Consider the following 22,523-nt stretch of genomic DNA (forward strand, 5'->3'; position numbering starts at 1 on the left):
GTGTCCGCAGTTTTTCTGAAGTTATGTTGGCGACTGTAACTACCGTAAAATTAGAAACTCAGTCACCAGTAACCTTAACAAAGAGCACACTTACTTATTCATAGATTTTTCAACGAGATCATTGGTTCAACATCGAGTGGGAAAATGATTAACATTCAATACTGCTAATAAATTAATGATTTCATTAACTATAAAGAAACTGGTGTGAATTCTTTTAAATAGACAAAAAATAAATATCGACTGACCGTCTTTTTTCTCTGGATGATCTCTTTTCAAATCATGACAAGTTCGTGCAGGATTGAACTGAGTTCCACTCCCACTATTCAAACTATTCACAAGTCTTCCAACTTGACGCAATGCTTCAAAAATATCTTCCTCCTTATTTTTAGTTGGAAAATGGTGTTTAAAACAAAGAAAAATCAAAATTGTATAATGGAAGATGTGAAAGAAACCGACTTTATGAAAACCGAACAGGATTTAAATACTATGAAAATATCATATTCATGATTATTGTGAAGGTAGGAGGAAAACTTTGAAGATGTTCTCCACTATTAATGAGTGTTGTTGAAAAAAGCTAGTGAAACTCACTGGTATTATGTAATTTCTTTGTACTAGATTGTGATTCTTTAATAGCCAATACATAGTTTACGGCAGAGAATCTTATGTCTAGTGGCTAGGAAAAAACATCAAATTTTGTGTTAGAGATCTAAGTATCAAACGCAGATTTAAATATGGGTAAAGAGCTAGGTTATATCATATTATAAATCTTTTTTCCATTGTTAAAAGTATTGAAGAGTTATAGTTTGCATCTTTTAGCTAGTATGAGTTTCTTATAATGTTCACATTTCTCCGTTAATCTGCCTACATCATTTAGCAGATTAACAAACAGCCAACAATCTCCTTTAAAAATACAGGAAAGGCATATTTGTTTACTTCATGAATCATACGATTTCTAATGTAGAACAACTAAAAAACAAGACAGTATGATACTTAGTTTATTTTCATGGTGAAGTACATCAGGTGAATATGGGAGAAAGTAGAATAAAATTTATAGGTATGCGCTAATGAACCACATTCCTTCTTTAAAATTCTATTAATTTCTGTGACTTATCTCGTCAACTAGGCATTTGGTTTAATTGTTATAAATAACCTTGAACTATGAATCTTGTGATAATATCGACTTTATACATAAATATTCAAAGTTATCAGAATGATAATCTCACAAGATTACATGCTTACACCATACAATACTTAATAGTATTTGTATTCGTCATATCCTCTTACCTCATCATTAGGATCAGTTTCTTTGCTTGGATCATAATCTTCATCACTCCATTCATATGAACGGCGTATTCTCCTTCCTCTATTACGGGGTTCATCAGCTTGCTAAATCAGTTTATGTTTTTTGTTTATTTTCATTTCGGATAGGTACAATGATGAAAAACGAGGCAAGAGAGAAAGTGTCAAAAAGATAAGAAAATGCAAAACTGAATATTAAATTTTTAATTATAATTCCTACTAAATACTTACTGGTTTGTCCATGAGTGAAAGACAAACTACTTTGATAGATTATCTTAATGTGCGTATACTTACTCACCTGGTTTTATAAAGTTAGATATATAGATCGTCTACAGTGGAACGTTTTCAGATAAGCGAATAATCACTTCTTAACATGATTCAGCATACTATTCACAAGTATGAAATCGTTTATTTGACGATACATGGTTGACCATATAGTATTCGACTTTCCATTCTATGCCGTATATAGGGCGAGACTTAATCAACAGAATAATGTAGATACTGTAGCTATACCCAATCCAAAAGCAGATTTGTATATACTGAAACGGTATGCATAATCACTTTCATTTTCATGGTTTTATTTTCATTTACATTTGTTTCGCTTTTTCCAAGTTTCTTTCCTTGTTTCTATCCTTATCCTTTCTCACACTAAAATCCTATGAAGTCTTGCTTTGAATTCAGTACATTCGGATATCTTCCATGAAAATTCACTGATCTCATTCATTCTACTATCATTGTTATAATTAACAGTTTTAACTACACCATATTCTAATCTTCATTTAATTTTCAATTAGGCATTTATGATTGTGACCTTTAGTCTTCTAATACTTTTTTTTTCAAAAATTATTTTCCAGCTGATTATTTCGCATAGATACACAATTTTATTTTATTTTTTAAAAAAAGAAAATGAATAATTGAAACGGGAAGCATTTAGTATTATTACATCATTCATTACAAATGTGGATTAATAAAGAAAGGGCATATTCAATAGAATTAATTGTATTTGTACCAGGGATACCATTGAAGTTCAGACGAAGCTCTTAACTGTTACGTTAATGAATGAATAATGGTTATTCATTGAAGTTCATAAACCGCTGGAAGGGTTGCAATACGATTAGACCTATGACGCTTCTGGCATCCAAAGAATGAGTTTACATCATGTTACAATTTAGGGGCAACTCAAATAGTTTCATGTTGAAACAAAGACTTAAATTATCCATCAACAGGACATTCTATGCAGCCCAACTTGTCATTATTGAGAAGACAAGGTCTATATTTCATAAAAAACCCAAATAGCACGTAAGCGATTGTGTCACATCCCATTGTGTCTATCAATTTACATGTATGCGCGGAAACACGTACATAGGGAGGAGCAATCGTGATCTGCAATTAAGGGTAACGGAATACATACCCAAATGGCTGCAGAAACAAATGAATTCCAGTATTCAAATAAGATCCCAGGATAGACAGACAGTTTCTTCCATTGCGAAACATTTGGTTAAGACTGGTCATACAAAAGCCTTCGAGGACGTATACTAAAGTTTATTGAAGCCTTGGCTATACGGAAATTGAAATGCCCTTTGTGTGTTCAAAAACAATTTGTTCTTACCCTTAATCTACACAGGTAATACTGATTTATTATCCAGAGTGGTTATCACATTGTTTTTGTGTACTTTATTTATTTTCTTTCTTTGTTACGGCTTACCTTTAACCTGTCTAGTTGACCTTTTAATTTTCATACAAAAATGTCTTAACAAGTATATGTGTGATCAGATTGTTCGAAATGTATTGCAGAAGTATGTCACATAATTCTGATAAACTTCGTCTTCTCATTGCATTATCAAAATTTATCAAAGGGACTAATTGTTTTAAATTATTTCACAGTTGAATTCATGAGTCAATTGAAGCTAGACTACTATGGAAAACCTGAAAGCACTGGACGGCCGCTTCGTCCTATTGTGTTCGTCGAGTGAGTCGTTTCCGTGGTTGGGAGTTACGAATTTGAAGTAATAACTACTAGGTTTTAGGTTACACTAAGACAATCATAACTTACTGTGTTGGAAGTACATATATCTGGGGAGTCTTAAATAGGATGCAACACGAGTTCATAATTTCACAGCTTACTCAAATCTAAATAATGTCACAAAGTTATTAAAATCCAATCACACTATCTTGTTAATCTGATAACGGTTTATACGTCCATTGACATTAGCTGGAGATTGGTTTGAAACCAGGAAGTATTGAATAGCTTTGTAACTCACCATCACTACTTGTACATGATTCCATGTTGGCCCAAAGTCGACAATTTTTATAACTTAAGTGGAATCCAGCGTTCCATATTTCCGACTATATTAGATATAAAGCATGGTAGTTTTTTGATATCTATTCCACTAATAACCTATCTGACTTTTAGCAGTCAAGAATTTTCACTAAACTACCAAGAATCAAGATTCGAAAGTCCTAAGTTTGATCCCATGAAAAGCTACAAGGGTATCTTGTTAAATAGTCTAAAGTTACGGAAAAAATAGTTATTCAGTTTTCTTTGGTCTGCAATGGATTTTCAGTAGGTATCAGTACTTCATAAATAAATCTATCTCCAAAGCCACAGTACAAAACTGTTTAAACTTAAACAAACAATTTTAAAACTGTACTATGATTCACACACTGGAAAAAAACAAAAGGTCCGAAACTATCTAACTAGCAAAAACGCCGTATGCATGCATTTTTATTGTATTCATTAAATATCTGTTAAATATGTTACCGATTAGCTTTTCAACCTTACCATCATTCCAACATCTGTGTCTCTTCTACGACTAAACAATGATGTATAGTCAGTTTTAAACTCTCCCGGTGGTCCAGGCAAACCCTATTCAAAATTCAAAAATAAATATGAAAGAAATTCATAGATGAATAAATAAGGTAAACAACTCAATAACCTTTTAAAACGGTTTTAAATGATACTGAATAAAATTTAGGCTATATGTTTACCTTTTTGATAGAGTTCTATGGAAGTTAATTTAATTTGAAAGTGATATTTATCATGGTTTGACATTCATTAAGTTACTAATCAGGCTCAAGAAGCACTGAACAGCTGTTTGTTTCTATTATGAAGTACATCGACAATCCATAGCTACAAATTTGTGGGAGATCAAATTTACGATCTTCAGGCCTCACACTAAGCTTATAGCTGTTGAACCATTGAGTTGGTATCCGATGTTACACATTTCTATAAATATAGACATAGCTCACTGTTTGTCCATATGGGAGACAGACTTGTATGACAACAGATTAAGAGGAAAAAAGTTTTACTACTGAACAAGTGAGATGGCTTGATTTCATCGCTGGTGTTCAACAAGAGCTTAGTGAACAGATCAATGGGATATAACTGCTGAAACATTGTTCACTTGTCAACTAATATCTCAACTGCTGATGTACATGGTCAAATGCAGTTCAAACAGATCGACTATTTGAAAAGAACAAACCATGTGGGTTCTTGATAATCATCACCGAAAAGTAGTTCATGACTGATGGAAATAGTGTCAACTTGTTTATGCTGTTCAAAATACATGCGTTGACGAGACCTCCAGTTCTGTAGTAATCCACCTGACTTTAAAACTTTATCATTATAAGAAAGTTGATCTTATATGATCAAATACATAATTTTATCAAATAATAAAGCTAAACATGAGAACAGTCAGCGATAAAGTGAAACTAGTAACCATATATTTGTTATTTGCTAAGCTACAATTAATTATATTCTCACATGTGATATCTCTTAATTATGTTTACTTTTTACTTTAGAGAATGATAATGATATGCATGAATCATAAGGATATTATTAGACAAACAAATTTTAGACCACCTATGGATTATAACGGATCATATGTAATAAATTTACTGATTTATCGAACCAATTAATAAACTTTTACATCATGGAAGATAATGGCTGTTTGTGCTATGTACGCATCAATGATTATTGTACAATTGTTAGCTTAAATTGTGAATACATTTTCTTGAACAATGTATTGTCATTTCTTTCCTGATTGCTTCGATGAGTATATATATATATATATATATATACGACTATAGATTTGGTATTACTTCGGATTATTAGAATGATGTGCCTGCAATTTTCCGAGGACTGATGTTCCATGTATGACTTCAGTCCATTTCACATGGTCTCGTAATTAGAGACATGACCATCCAGCTAATTCGAACTCAAATTACTTTCTGTTAAAATGAAATGTTAAAACTAGTTGGTCACTTAGTGATGACCATTATCATGATGTCTCTGTCCCAAGAAATTTGATTCAGAAAACTTGATGAATAATTTATAAAGGAATTATATATTATCTGGCATATAAAGTTCTTTCTCATAAACAACTAATCGAGTTGTTATCAAATAATTTGTTTAAAAACCACAAATGGCCCCTTATTTTCAAGGAGTGATAGAGTTCACTACTAACAGTCAAGTACTTTGTGTAATTCTATACTAATAGGGGACTGCTCTACTTTTATGATAATTGCCAAGTTCGATCCTGAAGTATAATGGTCATTTAATATTTGAAGAAGTTTGGTTTAATTTACTTATTCTTAAGATCAAAAAAGCGGCTTTGAATTATTCATAAATAGAAAATTCTAAGTGTACAATAAAATAAACTGGAGATATTTTAAAAAAGCTCATTTTCATTTTAACGTTTAAAGATAATTTATCTGATCAATCAATTCAATAACTCTTTCGCTAGTACTTAACAAATACTAGTAAGAACGAACAGTTCATTTTTCTGTAGTAAAATGTTTTACAAAACTGCTGACTTAAAATATCACTCCAAAATCTTATAAATTATATTATATACAAAAATAAATTTCACTTACAATGGCTCCCGGAGGACCATCATTTCCTGGCGGTCCTGGTTCACCCAGTGGACCTTGAATACCTGGTGGTCCCTGTGAAAATTTCAGTAACGTTACAATCAAACTAAACAACGTAAATATCCACAAATGAATAACGGTATCAGCATACAAAAGCAAAATATCAAACGTGCTTTCGCAGCTTTCAGTAGCCTAAAAACAACGATACACATTTCATCCTCCAATCTGAGGTTGAATATAGTTATAGCGAATTGTATGAGGACTACCGTTCACACAATTCATTTTACTTCGTAAGGTAACACAACCTTCTGAGTGTATTTGAAAAGTTTAACTAATCATGTAATAACATTTCAGTCAATGTCGATCTCTTATGCTAAGAATCGAACAAATTGTCTTAGATTACTAACATAGTAGTTACATATTTCATTGAACAAGTTGTTTACTTTTACATAGTAAATATATTAGTCAATCAACTGTTATCACTTACCATTGGTCCTGGTTGCCCAATTGGTCCTGGAACGCCTGGAAGACCCGCTTCACCTTTAAGGCCAACTTCACCCTAAGTTTCATCAAAAGGTACTCATCAGTATATATAACAATATGATTGACGAAAAAATCAAGTACCTAGCAACTAGGGAAATCAGGAAGTCATTTAAATAATGGCATGGTTTAATATCTCATAATTAAATACGCGAATGTTTTGGACTCAAGATTCGGTAGAAAAAAAACATTATTTGCCTTTTAAACTTTTCAAATCCAATTTTCACATAGGTGATATTTCAAATGCACGAAGTTAGGTTTTCTACTATTGAGTAGTAGTTTTAGTTAAACTATGTATTATTGAAAAATATATACTTGAAATATCTAAGAATATGATTGTATAGTATAACTTTATGCATAGATTATTCTCTTATTTAGTCCCAAAAATAATATCTTAATCGTAGAATAATGTCCGATTTCAGTTTGATGAATACTGCTGTTCGATTTAGTTATCTAGGAGATAACCTACATTAATTAATCTGTCACATAACATCTTGCGAATTACAAAGGAGTAAGCTAAAAACCACTAGTTTTCACGAGTAGTTACCATCTGATTAAAATTTATAAAGGGAAGCCATAAGTAATGGATTAATGAATGAAACAGTAAATTACAGATAATACTAGTAAATAATTGTGTTATATAATTAAAAGAATGACAAAAAATCTTAATCATTGAATTTGAACTTGACGGCTCAAAACCATCATGCTCCAAACAGACTCAAACGTGTTAATTTTCGTCATATATGCGATCGTGGATGTCCACTATTGGAACAGTTCTGATATGCGAAGAAATAGTCACTGAGTGGTATCAATGATATGTTCTTCTAAACCTTAGTGGTGATCGAATTCTATTAATCTGTCTACAGCTTACTAGTTTTTATAATTATCCGATACAATGAAAATCACCTGTAAAAAATACGAAACTTTCATAAATCTATTTAAGTAATATTAGATTTGTCCAATTTAAAATAAATGTATAAAAATGAGCTTTTGGATTATAATTTCGTTACTGATACAATAACGATGGTTGAAGTTGAGTGAAAACATGTGTCACAATAGAATTTATATTATCAGAGTCTTCCAAGTTGATAGCTCAGTGTGTTTTGATTAAGAAAATTACAAGAATGAATTGTTGATTAAGTTCCAAATTCATTTCAGATACTCGAAAGTGAATACTAAAGTATTCAGTTGCTACGTTAGATGGACAGCCAAATGTTGAAATCTAGTTCAGTAACCAGGTCTTGAAGTTGAGCTACTGAAGAATTACATTTGTAATTTGGAGGTGTCTTTCTAAAACCTTTTTTCAAATCTGATAATTCCTTCTAGTTATAGGTGAAACTGATCTGATCTCTAAAGTAAATTAGCAGGAATTTTCACCCTAATATTCAGGGAACAGCTTTGTCAAAGAAATTTCCACCTCAGATAAAATCGGTTTTATATATTCAGTTGTTTGATTATTATGTCGTATCCATCCAACAAAATTATATTTGTTTTCTTAGTAGACAAGTAAATAAGAAGAATGTGACCACAATTTTGAAATGTCATACAATAACTTACCGGTGGTCCTTGTGTTCCTCGTGAACCTGGAATTCCTGGCAATCCAGGAGGCCCACCATCACCAGGTGGCCCGGTAAGACCCATATTTCCGGATGCACCTCTTGAGCCAGGTTCTCCTTCGTCTCCCACTGGTCCTTTATTTCCAGGAACTCCAGGTGCTCCTATTTCCCCTGGAGGACCTCGTTTCCCTTCAAATCCATCTGGCCCTGGTTTTCCAGGTCTTCCTTGACTTCCTTGTTTACCTGGTGGCCCGGGCTGTCCAATTAATCCAGGCGGTCCTCTCATCCCAGTTGGACCAACTGGTCCTCTACTCCCTGGAGGACCCTTAACACCCGAAGCTCCGGGTGGGCCCTGAATTCCTGGATTTCCGTCTGGTCCTCGAGGTCCCTCTTCACCACGTGGACCTTGTTTTCCCACCTGACCGTCTTTTCCAGGAGGACCAGGTAAACCTGTTCTTCCAGGTAGACCAGCATTTCCTGGTGGACCCTGGAAACATAAATCAAAGCTATCAGAGTACTAAGAATACAGACTTTCACAATAAGTTTTAATCAATCATAACATTATTATTTTGTATAAATAGAATTACTACTAAAACATTGAATCAATTTTATTTAACCAGATTAAAATAGTAAAACAATGCATATATTACCATTTCTCCAGGTTTTCCAACATTACCAGGTGGTCCCGTTGGTCCAATTTTTCCCGGTGCACCACTTGGTCCTTGATCACCGTCTGGTCCAATTGGACCTACTGTACCCTATGGGAGGAAATGTTATTGCGATAAAAATAATATTCTAATATTTCCTTTTCAAATAACTTGGTCCTATTAGATTACGAAATAAAAATCTACAGAAAAAGTTAAAATAAATTTTTTAAATAATCATTTCGTTCTTTTAATGGATTAAAAAATAAGAGGGTATTCAAACATCAGTCATTGAAATTGGCCATAAAATATTTAGAAAAATTTAATAAGTATGCATTGGCAACATAGTAGCTGAACGTATTATAGAGAGATCTAACTAATTTGTGTCAGTGTAAGATAATCCGTTTCTTTTTTATATTCGTTAATACAATTCATATGTATAGTGAATCAATTCGAAAAAATGATTTAATTGATCCAGAGTTTTATTGAGATCATGAACTAATCAATGTAAGAACATCACTGGAAACATGGAAGCACCGGATGGCCATTCTACCGTAGTATGGGACTTCTCAGCAGTACACATCCATGCTAGGACGAAATGGCCGTTTATTGTTTCCATGTTTTCGATGGTGGTCCAACATTGATCGGTTCATGATTTCAATAAAAACTCGAAAATTTGCACAACTCTATACCGATGATTCAGGGTAAACATTAGTTACTGCTAGTTGTTCAGTTTATGAGATTAATTTATAAAATAAAAAAATACAGTAGTCATTCAAATTGTTGTCTGCAGTGTTAACCTAAATAACTCGAAACAAAACTCTTTTCAATCTATTTCGATTCTGCCTCCTGGATAGCGAGATTACCTCTTATATGTCATCTATGCGAACCTTTACTTGATAAATCATGAACAGATAGATGTTAGATTACAACTGGAAACATGGAAGCTCTGGATAGCCGTTTCGTCCTAGTACGGGACTACTTAGCATTGGGCATCCACGACCCTGCATGTTGGAATCGAACCCAGGACCTTCGACCCCGCGCGCAATTTTGTAGATTAATTGAAGTTAGACATTAGCAACATTAGATTTATACCCGGTGGTCTAGAGGTTAAGCGTTCGGGTGCAAGACCTTAGGTCTGTGATTCGACTCCCATTTGCAATGTAGCGGGTGCGCACTTCTGAGGATTGTGATGTCTACTACTACGTTAAACCCACATAAGTTATTCTGGCTTCCGGGCAGACTAGTCTATTCATTCTTCTTGAATCACATTTTGAAGTTGTTAACTAGTCGCTTAGTAATCTTGACTTTTTTATATGAGCTTATGTTTCTGTATTGCTTACCTTATTCACCACACGTAATCGGCTTATTTTTGTCTGACTATAGGTGTTGAGTCATGCTTTATCAAATCGAGTTGGCTTACTCGCCTTCCCTGCATCGCTTTGTTTGCCGCTTCTTATTCGGAATGTCTGTCAGGATAAACGAATGTTTTAAATAAATCCCTTCAATGCAACTCGTATTTGCTTTTTATCACTGCCGTCATACAAATGGGGTTAGCCTAGATATTATGCGGCGTTAAATAGAAGATTTATATTCAAGCATCTTCATACGATCAAACTAGACTCAGATACTAGGCCACAAACAGAGTCTTGTACCGGAACGAAATAGCCGTTTAATGCTTCCAACTTTCCAGTGGTGGCCTAACATCGATCTGTTTATGATTTCAACTAATTCAGTATGATAATCGTTCAACATAACCCTCATTTTATTCATATATATTTATTCGTCTTAGTGACAATTTAGTGTGAATTTTGTTTAGTACAACGTACAGCATAAATTTTGTATTAATTCTGTGTAAAGTTCATTTTTCACATTTATTTTTTTGACTAATCATTATATTTCAATACAATCGATATACAAATCAGTTTATTGTAGTTAAGTGGTCGTCGTAATTTTGGAGGTTGAATAAACTTTTCATTGGCTATAAATTTCAACCTTCTTCCTTGAATCATTCAGATTTTAATGCTTTCTTATTTCAAGCGTCAGTTTTCGTCGTTATCATACTTTACTTCTTTGATTAATGGAACATTAAGTTAAGTTAGGTTGTCAGTTACTCACACTTATTTGAGTGATACAGATAAATTACATTTACTCTTTAATGTTTTAGTTTTCTGAAAAAAGAATACTACGTTAAATATGTACATAGAAAGTTCATCATCATCATCATCATCATCATCATCATCATCATCATCATCATCATCATCATCATCTTCTTCTTCTTCTTCTTATTATTATTATTATTATATGAACGAAAAACTATGGCAAAAGATAAGTAATATCTAAAATTAGTCTGGATTAGTCGTTTCAAGAAATGACTGTACTTATAGTATGTATAATCAAAATGATTACAACACCAACAAATAGTCAGTAAGGATGTACTCTTATGAAGTCAAAAATTCATAATAAATGAGAATTTTCTAGGAAAGTAAAACTTATTTGAAAATAATAAATTTAAATATTGTGTAATTGTGGCGTACAAGTAATATCATATCTCAGTTGGTATATATATTGTAACCAATTGAGGTTCAGTCAAAATAGTAATATAATCTTACCGGCAATCCAGGGTCTCCTCGTTCCCCTTTATCACCTGCAGGACCTGGAAGTCCAGCCATTCCGTCTGAACCGGCAGGTCCTTCAAGTCCTGGATCCCCAGCCTCACCTTTCGGCCCAGTTTGTCCAGCAGGTCCTGGGGGACCTGGCCGACCATTTTCTCCTGGTGGTCCTTGGGGTCCAGGTTCTCCAATTAAACCTTCCGACCCCTGATCTCCCTGTACACCTGGTTGGCCTCTATCACCCTGTTGACCTGATAATCCAGGGTGACCTTTAGGTCCAGGTGGTCCTTGAACTCCTTTTATTCCCATGTTACCAGCTTCACCACGAGGTCCACGTGGACCCATTTCCCCTTTAACTCCTTTCATCCCGACAGAACCAGGTGGGCCGGGTTGCCCTGGTATACCTGGATCACCTGGAATACCTTGTGGTCCCTGATCTCCAGGTGTTCCTTTGTCGCCCTGATAACCACGAATTCCTAGTATCCCTTTGTTACCAGGTCGTCCTTGTGGCCCAGGGTGTCCCATAGGGCCGTCGGCTCCTCGTTGCCCCGGAACTCCTATTGGACCCGGTTCGCCCCGTGGTCCAGTGGGTCCTCTGTCACCCTTTTCGCCTCTTTCACCACGAATTCCCGTATTACCAACAAGGCCAGGAACACCAACCGTTCCACTGTCTCCCATGTCACCTTTTTCACCCCTGTCGCCCTTGGCCCCATCACGTCCAACTGGACCTGAAGCACCTTTGTCCCCAGCCCTTCCAGGTGGGCCCGGTGGACCCATTTGTCCTGGAGCTCCACGTTCTCCCTAAAAGTTACAGAAAGTTTCATTTTGCATTATCGAACAGTTTGATGAGTTTATAAACAGACAGAACGCACAGCAGTCATTTTTAGCCAAATGTTGCTACCGCCTTATTCTGAGTTTTCCTAATAGCTTTGATATTATTAGTTCCTGTAACCTTTAACATGTCATATCTTTTACCATGTTAACGAATATTATTACCAAACATATTTTATTCTCAACTTATTTCAATAACACATTGTGTGTAAGTAATCATGTTTAGTTCTTTAACAAAATGCAAATGAATAAATGAACAAACCTTGTATTGACTAATGATAGATGTATTCCAAGATAGCTGCTATAATTATTTGTACTAATTCGAATTAGGCTTTCATAATTTTATGCTGTGAAGAATTGTAAATTAGAAGAGATTAAAGGAAACTTTCAACTATGAACCTCTTGATTTTCTTCCTGCTCATATGAGCGTGATTTCTCTGACTATATTCACTAGGATTTGAATTAGTGTACAGATTTATTTTATTGATAAGTTGAAGTAAATAAGTAACCAAGGTTTATGGTTGTATGATAATCTCTTTAATCACGTGACATGAAGGATATTACTATCTGACCCCAAATTATTTAGGATAATGGATATTTCTTATTTCAAGTTTTGCTGATGAAGTGTTATCTGTGTAAAGGTTTAAAAAACATGACATTGATTATTGTGTTATCGCTATGAAGTATACAGTCTCCCTCGGAATAAAACTGATCATATAGGTGAAATTATTGAATAAATCAATGGAAAACACAAACAAGTGGAATGTACAGAGTACTGCTAGTAAGTCAATATACGATTCACCATTTGAGCATTTTATGCTTTACTGAATAGTAAAAACACGAAAAGATAATATTATATCAGTAGATTTATATAATTTCAATACATTTTTTATTGTAATCATTTAACCTATAGAAAAATGCATAGATTAACTGACAGGCAAACGTTTTGTTAACAGCCTTAGTAAACTAACCGGCAAAAGCATTGAAAGTATTTAATTGTATCAACCAATTAGTTACAATTGGTTGATCACTGGGCAGTGACCAGTGTCATGTATTTTGAGTCCTTCTTAGCTCTGATTGAATTCTATCTAGCAAGTTGCAATATGGACACTAGTCGAAATGATTCAACATAGCATGTACTATATTAAGATGTAAGATGGCAGTTGAAAGCAGTTGACGGGAAACCTTAGACTTAAGTTTCATTCTATTTCGCACCTGTCAACAAGGTGTAAGAGTAGTCTTGAGTAAACTGACCCTTCTTAGTAGATTCGGCCCCATGTCACTTAACTTCACAGTCATAGATGCTACTGTTGGGCTAACCAGGCCACGACTGACCTCCTGTAGGACTGAGATGTATCTAAAGTTGATTGGCCGGGTAAATTGAACTGTTAACAGATTTACTTGATAATACACATGTTTCAATGTACCTTTCAATGCCACAATTACGGTTTCATGAAAACGTAGACTAAAATATGTGTAATGTATTCTTCCATATAAAAGTAAACTATTGTTACATAAAAGAGCATTTCAACAGTTAGGATTTCAGTTAAAATCACATTCCCTAACAAGTGGTAAGAAAACTAATCGTAATAATATTATAAAGTGTGCAAACCAAAGTATTCACACTTATAGAGACGAATTTTATGTAAGTAAAAATTTACATGCCTTTTTCCAGATCTTAAAAAAACAGACATCGTGACTGCATAGTTTCTTAATATCTAATTAAAAATGTAACCATTGATCAAGACAGCCATAAGATATTTCTACTTAACTGTATTTGATACCGAACTGTGAGTAGTTTATGTAAATAGCATCATCAATACAGAAAGCAAATATATCTCACTTACTGGAGGTCCCGGTGGACCAATATGCCCAGGTTCTCCAGCAGGCCCAGGATCACCCGGTTTCCCAGGTGTTCCTGGTGAACCCTCTGGACCAACTCTACCTTCTGCTCCCATAGGACCACGTTTGCCAGATTGTCCACGTTGGCCTTTCTCACCTGATGGTCCAAATGGACCCGGAGCTCCGGGTTCTCCACGTGGACCTCTGTCACCCCTAGGACCTTTCGATCCAACTGCTCCGGGATCTCCAGTCTTCCCCACTGAACCCGGTAGACCACGTAACCCTTGTCCTCCTTGAGGGCCGTGCGGACCAGGAATTCCTGCTGCTCCAGGCATACCAGGTCGACCAATAGATCCAAGTGGACCCTTGTGTGATAATGCGGAAGCAAAAAACATGAGGTTAGAAAAGTGATCTCACGTAGTAACAATACTAAATTAGGATAAGAGGATTAATTGAGTCATGTCGTTTCTAAAGGACATTTAAGGTTCGAATGTATTAATCAAATGTTTAACCGATACTATTATCATTACTTTGAATTTTTTTCCATAGACTTTACTTTAATGCTTAGTTTGATAATATGAAGTGGAATAATCGAGCGTACAAATCACTTCATTCATCTTGAGTCTCATCAGCACTAGAGGATTGCTGCCAGTATCTGTACACAGCAGTCATTTGGATCTTAATACATTGATTAACCAGTTGCTCGAACGAGGTCTACGTTTCGATATTAAAGAACAGAACACCAGTTTCGTCTATGTATCTTAATAACTAAAAGACGTGGTATTTTGAAGCTAAAGACACGAGTTGGTTGATAGTATCTGATCATAAGCCCTTTCTAAGCGATGTTTGTATGCTGTGTGATCTTCAATTGAGTAAATTTGTGATCGGTCATATGATACTAGAAGGAAATAGTAAGTCGTTTGATAAGGTATTGAACTGCTCCCCACCGAGGTGTTTGAGAAATGTACTACACATATTTAACTACAGTCTACCCCAACGAGTTATGTTTGGCTAGCAGTAAAGTAAATTTCGAGAAGAGTGACAGTCAGACAGAAATTTTATCAGCCTATAAGTTAGATAACTATTTGTATGAACCGATCAGAGAAGTTAATTAGGGTTCTCAAAACAATGTTGTTGTAATCCCATGTACTTTCCGAAATTCTTGTGATCACTTTTGTAGTAAATGAAAATGTTTTCCTAGCAAAGATTCCTGGATAAGATACGTATTAACCAGTTATAATCTTTGTTGTAGGAATAAGATGATATTCTCTCATTTACTAACTCTCGACCGACTCAATTAAAGTGAGGAAGAGGATATAGAGTTTTGAAAAGTTTTGTTTTTAACCAATCATTGATTCCAACATATTTGTAGATACAGAAACTCAAAATGATTTAAACATTATCAGCGTATGCATTGATCTTCGATTCAATTAATAGTACTTTTGTATACTATACTTTAAAGGAAATTCAGGGAAAAACATTTTGTTTCCAAAATCTTTTTTCCTTTGCAATTTTTTGGGAATGATATTTTATGTTTCTTAGATTCGTGTTGTCTTCTCCAACCTCCAACTATTCATGGATGTGGCAAAAATAAACTCACTCTTTGGGTCATATCAATGTGTATTTTTAAGTTTATTCGCTCTTGTGGATCTAATTACATTAACTGCATAGAGCGAGTGCTCTTCAAGAGAATCTCCAAAAATTATCCTGATTGACTTTCAAGAGGAGAATATAAAAGAATCGACAGTTCGGCGACGAAACATCATATTAATTCCAATCACACTTGCCCTTCAGATATATCCCTAAGTATCATTCATACAGTTAGTTGACTACGTTCGAATGGAGCATAAATCGATAACTTCTGTACAACAGAGGTGTCATTAATTCACCGTCTTATACCTGAACTTTGTGCACGAAACAGACACTTACAAATTCTCATTCTACTATGATTTTAACAATTTTAATTTTCCACATGTGATAAATTGGTTGTTATTAATTTCCTCTTGATGTTTTTAGTTAGTTTTTTTAATGTTACTTTTATTTATTACAGGCATATTCATATTTTAATTCATTTTTATTCTTGTTATAATCGTCAACTAGACAATTATTTTTTTAATAGTTGAAATCATGAGTGGATTGAAGCTGGACCACCGTGGAAAACCTGGGAGCACTGGACTCCCGTTTCATCCTATTGTGGGACTCCTCAGCAGTGTGCACTCGCGATCCCGCCCCGCAAGATTCGAACCCATGACCTATCAGTCTTGCGCGCGAGCGGTTAACCGCTAGATCACTGAACCGGTATCCAACGGTGTTAATGTCTAACTTCAACCGATCCACGAAGTTGAGCAACCGTCCACTATTGTCTTCAGTGAGCTGATATCTCACAACAGACTTGGTTGAACTCCACCATGGTTTTTCATGGTGGTCTAGCTTCAATTGACTCATGATTTCAACTATAAAATTACTGAAATTTCCACAAAAGCCCCTTTTGATAATTATTTTTTCTTAATTCTGGTATCATTCTATTACTTTCCTCTAACTCACTAATCTTTATGCAGATTTCTTTTGACACCTGAAGTTTGTGAACAAACTGTTATGTAATTTTCTTTGTGATTTTTGATAGATTACTTTGTTTGTTAAATCCCAATGAATATGACTGTACGGTTTGATGAAATGGGACCGTCACAAAGAAAATTTCCTTTCATGAATTGTATAGGATTCTTTCTTAATAACGAAATCAGTCACTTATGTAATTATACTTCATTTCCATATCTACAACTGAAATCAATCACTGCTCAAACTTGATACATTGAATAAGTTTGGAAAGCTTAATCTTTTGAGGTTGATATGATCACTAAAATTCTGAATTTTGTTCATAGATCTCTTTTAATTGAATCATATTACAAATTATCCCTTATAATTATATTTACCTGCATAATATTCCTTAAAAAAACTAAGATATTGTACAGTGTTGTAAAATTAACGAGTTTACAAATGTGCTTGCTGATTTTTAACTTGAAAACTTACCTTAGGACCGGGTTCACCAGTTGGTCCGGGTTGTCCACTATTGCCAACTGAACCCTAAATGAAATGAATATTACAATAACATGTGTTAAAAATTTATTATTTATTTATTTGAACACATAAATATTGGTACAAAACGACACCAGATATGTATATGTGCCACACAAATCTCATTTGATTTGTGTGAGGGCTGTGATACTGCCCAGGTGCCCAATTTGAAGCAGGTGGTTTTCTTAGGGGGCCACATCCGGAGCCTTTGACCTTAAGATCTGGTCCACAAGGCAGTGGAGCATCGTGGGGAGATGCAGTCTCATGGTCGCCGATGACCAACGATTTATTCAAACGTCATTTGTTTCCTTAGGATACTGGAGCCCACGTTCACCATTGGTTTGCAATCAGTGTTTTCCAACTCTCTTAGGCGGACCCTCCGTGTCCATCAACCCGGTTAAAGCGCCGGACATTCGCTTTTCGTCCTCTCAATTTCGTAAACAACAGTAATGCCGAGAGAAGGCAGTGAGTAGGACTATATACGCGTGGCCATGTGAGAGCATTTCGAGAGGGAGAGCTGACTCTTCCCACTCTCGGCCGTACCAGGGCATTTGGGGGCTTGTTGTCAGACGCGTATCCTAAAAAAAGTACTTCGACACAATGTTATATTCTTTTTAAAGTTTGATTTATAGGACTATTTCATAGATTTTAATCGATATGATTATTTGTTATGAAAATATTTTTCTATGGTTGGATTAATACTTGAGAATATCTTCTGATGATGACACATCACGATTTAGTTAAACTTAAAGCATTTTCTTTAATTTTCATTAAAATACACAGATAATTATGTAATAATCAAACTGAAATGCCTTCTTATACCAACATTGATGTTCAAGTAATTAACCATTTGAAGTAGTCCAATTGTGTCATATTGTGATCACTTTCCACCTTAGTCTTATAAATTTGTAATTATCAACTCATTTTCTGTGTTCTAGTACATAACTACTCACATCACTGAAGATTATTATTGATTCAATGAAAAATATTAAAAAAGCAAATCACTATTGCAGTTACTTTTTCAAATAACATATAGACTTCTCGATAATTAAAAAATTCCTTTATTTCTAATGCGATTGAGATTTACTTTAACAAAATACTGAAAAGTGGAATATCTATAACTTACTCTAGGACCGGTAGGACCTTTGAGACCACTTGGGCCAATGTCTCCTTGAGCTCCCTTCTCACCAACGGGACCAGTTATACCAGGTGCTCCACCTGGTCCAATAGCACCTGGTGGGCCTTCAGGACCCGGAGGACCACGAAGTCCAGGGAGGCCACGACTGCCTTCGTGCCCAGGGGCTCCTGATAGCCCAGCGGAACCACGTATACCCCTACTACCTTGTTCACCTACTGGTCCCAGTGGGCCACGCTCACCGCGACGACCCTTGATACCTTCCGGTCCTGGCAAACCTTGAGCACCTTGCAATCCCACCGAACCCTCTGGTCCTTTCGCACCCACAAGACCTATTTCTCCCTCTCCACCAGAAAATCCTCTGATTCCCATCATCCCAGGTTTCCCAGGGTGTCCTCGATCTCCCGGCTCTCCTTTATTGCCGATTGTTCCTGGAGGTCCATGTGTACCCTGTTTTCCAGGATTTCCAGATGGTCCTGGCGCCCCTCTATCTCCACGTAATCCAGGGAAACCGACTTCTCCTTTGGGGCCAGGGAGACCAGGTTGACCTTTAGGTCCCTCTGGGCCTTGTAACCCAGGACTTCCTTGAGAACCAGGTGCTCCAGGATCACCTGGTGCTCCTGGAACACCATCTGTCCCATCAACTCCCTAAAAGGTAAAAATAAACAACAATAAAGAGATGTTATTACGTAGTAAGCAATATAAGAATTTATTTGTTAACCATAAACTTGAGATCCCTGATATATATGTATATCAAACTATTCAAGTCATCCGTGGTATGCAACATAAAATTTTCAAATTTATATGAACACCTAGGTACCTCCTTTTTATTTCAGTAGTCAGAATTTAAGCTTGATTTTGACTTTTCATAACTATTTATATGTCTAGTGACTTCTAGCTTTGTGACTTTTCAGATGTTTTTATATCCTATATCCAGTTCCCATCCATATTTTTTTATATTATTTTCTTTACAAATAATTGCTTGGTTTCAATGAAAAGTCATAAACCACTTATACCATACCTATTTTTCTCTAAATAATATTCCAGTTTTAAGACCCATTTTCCCTTGAATCTATTGGAATCGATAATTTCAAATTCTTGAGTAACCATGAGTTGGTGGTCGTATGGTGTATGCTGCTTATACTGACAGATATAGGTAGTATGCATAAAAAATCAGAAGTGAAATGTCTGGCAGCAAAAGATTGAAATGAGGAGAGCAGGAAGGAAATCGGAGAGCAAACGAAATAACAACAGAATTATGGAGTTTAAGGAGTGTGAAGAGTACAACTAAGAGAAGATGTTCAAATGATTTATTTAATGTATGATTTCATGTTTTACTAACCCATAGTGGGATTTCCCATCAGACATAAATTGGTTTTCCCCAGCGAGCCTTCGTTCACTACAGACTCATTGTACGTTAAAGGAATCAATCGATATGTATGATATGAAGTACTCATTAATTACTAGATTAATCTTTTTAGTGAGGAATGCTTACACTGTACTGAACTAAATATATGGAGTTTAAAGATGGTTTAAAATACATAAAAGTTAGTCACTGCCTGAAATATTTCGTAAATAGAAGACTTAGATTAGTTGCCTATGGTATACAAGAGAAAATTAACTATTTCAAAACTGTTTGCTGAAATTCTGATCTCATAACAACATAAATACACTACCAGAATTGTAATAAAAAATAAAGATATACACTTCATAATTATACAAGTATTAACTGGAGAAAATAGACACATACTATAGGTCCTGGCAGTCCCATGAATCCTCTGGGGCCCGGTTCACCTCGTTGACCCTGAAGACCAATCGAACCTTTAGGCCCTACGGGTCCTGGTAGTCCTTTCGGCCCATAATCACCAGCCATTCCTTTGATCCCTTCTTCTCCACGTTCTCCTCGTTCACCTCGTAGACCCATAGCTCCAGGAAGTCCAGCTTCTCCCATGACTCCAGGCATACCACGTGGTCCTCGAGCACCTTTTAACCCAGGTCTTCCTATTGGTCCAGCTTTTCCATCATTTCCGACAGGCCCAGAATGTCCTCTAGATCCAGGGTTTCCCGGTGGGCCGGGATCTCCCATGGGCCCAGATTGTCCGATAGGTCCAGGTGTGCCTATGACTCCTGGGAATCCGGGTGCACCTGGCTCACCAGGTGGTCCCTAGAGAAATAAACAGTAGTTTGATTTATTGATTTCATCTCATGGAATCCAAAATGAAAGCTAAAAAGCAAATTTTCAAATCTAATAAATAATCTCAGGTAAAGATTACTTGTTCCGACTAAATGCTTGAAAAAAAATCAGCATTTCATAAGAAAAAGATTGAAAACCCTAAAATTATCATTATATTAAAGCCATAACCCTGTAAAACCAAATCAAGTGAACAATTAAATACCCTTTCTAAAAAATGGTTAAACCAAATTGCTATGTTAATGGAAAAAACTTGTTAAATATAGTAGACGTTTGTTATGCCTTTAGATTGGTGAATAACAAACAACTGTACAGAAATTTTAATGATTAAAACTACATACTTCTAATATACCTGATTCTGGTCAACTTTAAAACATGTAACCTAAGATTAAAATGAAATTTAATACGATATTATAGTAACTGTCAAGTAACCCAACTATTTCAATAGTCTATCAGACTAAAAACTTTATTGTTATTATATGTATTTTAAAGAAATGTATATAGTTGGATAGGTCTAACATTCTAAGCATTATAACTATTAGTTAATTAAAATATATAAACCTTAAAGAGTTTCAAATTTACTTGGTATTGTTTGTTTTAAACTTCTCATTGGTGTTTAGGGCTGCAACTGGTCAGTCTTTTATTTGCATATGTGCATACTGTGCGTATTGCCTCGATATAGCCTTAATTCACAAGCATTGTAAGCAAAGATGGATAGTGGCTAGCAGTGGAATCCAGGACAAAAGTTTCGTCCTATTTGGAACTCGTCAGCTGGATGTACCTGCATCTCAGAGTTGATGTTCAGTCCTAAACATTAATGGGAAGACTCAAGTAAACAATACCAAGTGAATTTAAACTTCACCCTATTGCACAATCAAGTGGCTATCAGGACTCAGTGGCTTAACGGATAACGCGATGGCATCTGAAGCGAGTGGTACTGGGTTCGAGTCTCATAGTTAACATGAACTCTGAGATGCACTTACATCCAGCTGACGAGTCCCAAATAGGACGGAACGCGGGTCCTCGACTCCACTGCTTGCCACTATCCTTCTTTGCTTAAAGAGTTTCGTTTTCAAAATACTTCTTCAACAGGTTGTAGAATATGCATAGATCGACGGTGAAACAAATCAAGTTACCATAAAAAATGAGTAAATCTGAACAAAACTGATATGACTGAATGCAAGAAAAAGGTGAAGAGAACGGATGAGGATTTCTAATACGTCAAAAATAAATCAATACATCTGAATACATTGCTTTTTATATCATCAACTTATGATTGACTAAGCAACAGTATAAGTTAAACAAATTTAGTTGAGTAGAACTTGATAATGATCAAGCAATAACTTACTGAATGGACAGTATCACATAATGAAACTGCTACAATTAATAAATAGAACTGATTTATTGAATTATGTAATTGCTACTTCATAAAAGTTTTTTTTCTTTCTTGAATAGACAAGTGTAGAAGAGTGTTGTTTATTTTAAAATTATCGACTTCAAGATATATTTATTCTCAGGAGAGGTTTTGTGGAAATTTTAGTAGTTTTATATTTGAATTTATGAGTCAATTGAAGCTAAATCACCTTGGAAAACCTGGAAGCACTGGATGGTTGTTTCATCTTATTATGGTACTCCTCAGCATTACCCATCCACGATCCCTTCTCGCAAGATTTGAACCCATGACCTATCAGTCTGGCGCGCTAGCACTTAACCTCTAGATCATTCAGCTGGTATCCCATGGTGTTAATGTCTAATTTAAACCAATCCACCAAATTCCGTACCGTCCATCATTGTCTTCAGTGAGTTACTATCTCACAGAGTTCTCAATTGAACACATTCTTCGATGTAACAAAACATTTTCCATAATAAAACGCACTTTATAATCATTTTGAAAGTGCAATATATTGTCAAAAACACATGATTCAAATT

General features: G+C 35.3%; 1 protein-coding gene across 1 annotated transcript in view; it reads right to left on the minus strand.

The window, feature by feature from the left end:
- The window catches only part of Smp_164590 (putative collagen alpha-1(V) chain precursor), a gene marked incomplete at its 5' end in the record, with an annotated part of 43,707 nt that overhangs the window by 9,702 nt on the left and 11,482 nt on the right, over positions 1 to 22,523 (minus strand). Inside the window, 11 exons of the mRNA XM_018799472.1 lie at positions 246 to 378; positions 1,285 to 1,386; positions 4,082 to 4,165; positions 6,175 to 6,246; positions 6,659 to 6,730; positions 8,269 to 8,754; positions 8,918 to 9,025; positions 11,524 to 12,324; positions 14,202 to 14,561; positions 18,395 to 19,051; positions 20,154 to 20,567. Of these exons, the coding sequence (XP_018651258.1) occupies positions 246 to 378; positions 1,285 to 1,386; positions 4,082 to 4,165; positions 6,175 to 6,246; positions 6,659 to 6,730; positions 8,269 to 8,754; positions 8,918 to 9,025; positions 11,524 to 12,324; positions 14,202 to 14,561; positions 18,395 to 19,051; positions 20,154 to 20,567 (3,289 nt within the window). The remainder of the gene's footprint in view (positions 1 to 245; positions 379 to 1,284; positions 1,387 to 4,081; positions 4,166 to 6,174; positions 6,247 to 6,658; positions 6,731 to 8,268; positions 8,755 to 8,917; positions 9,026 to 11,523; positions 12,325 to 14,201; positions 14,562 to 18,394; positions 19,052 to 20,153; positions 20,568 to 22,523) is intronic.

The sequence above is a fragment of the Schistosoma mansoni genome, chromosome 3, assembly GCF_000237925.1.
Source record: "Schistosoma mansoni strain Puerto Rico chromosome 3, complete genome".
Taxonomy (NCBI): Eukaryota; Metazoa; Platyhelminthes; class Trematoda; order Strigeidida; family Schistosomatidae; genus Schistosoma; species Schistosoma mansoni.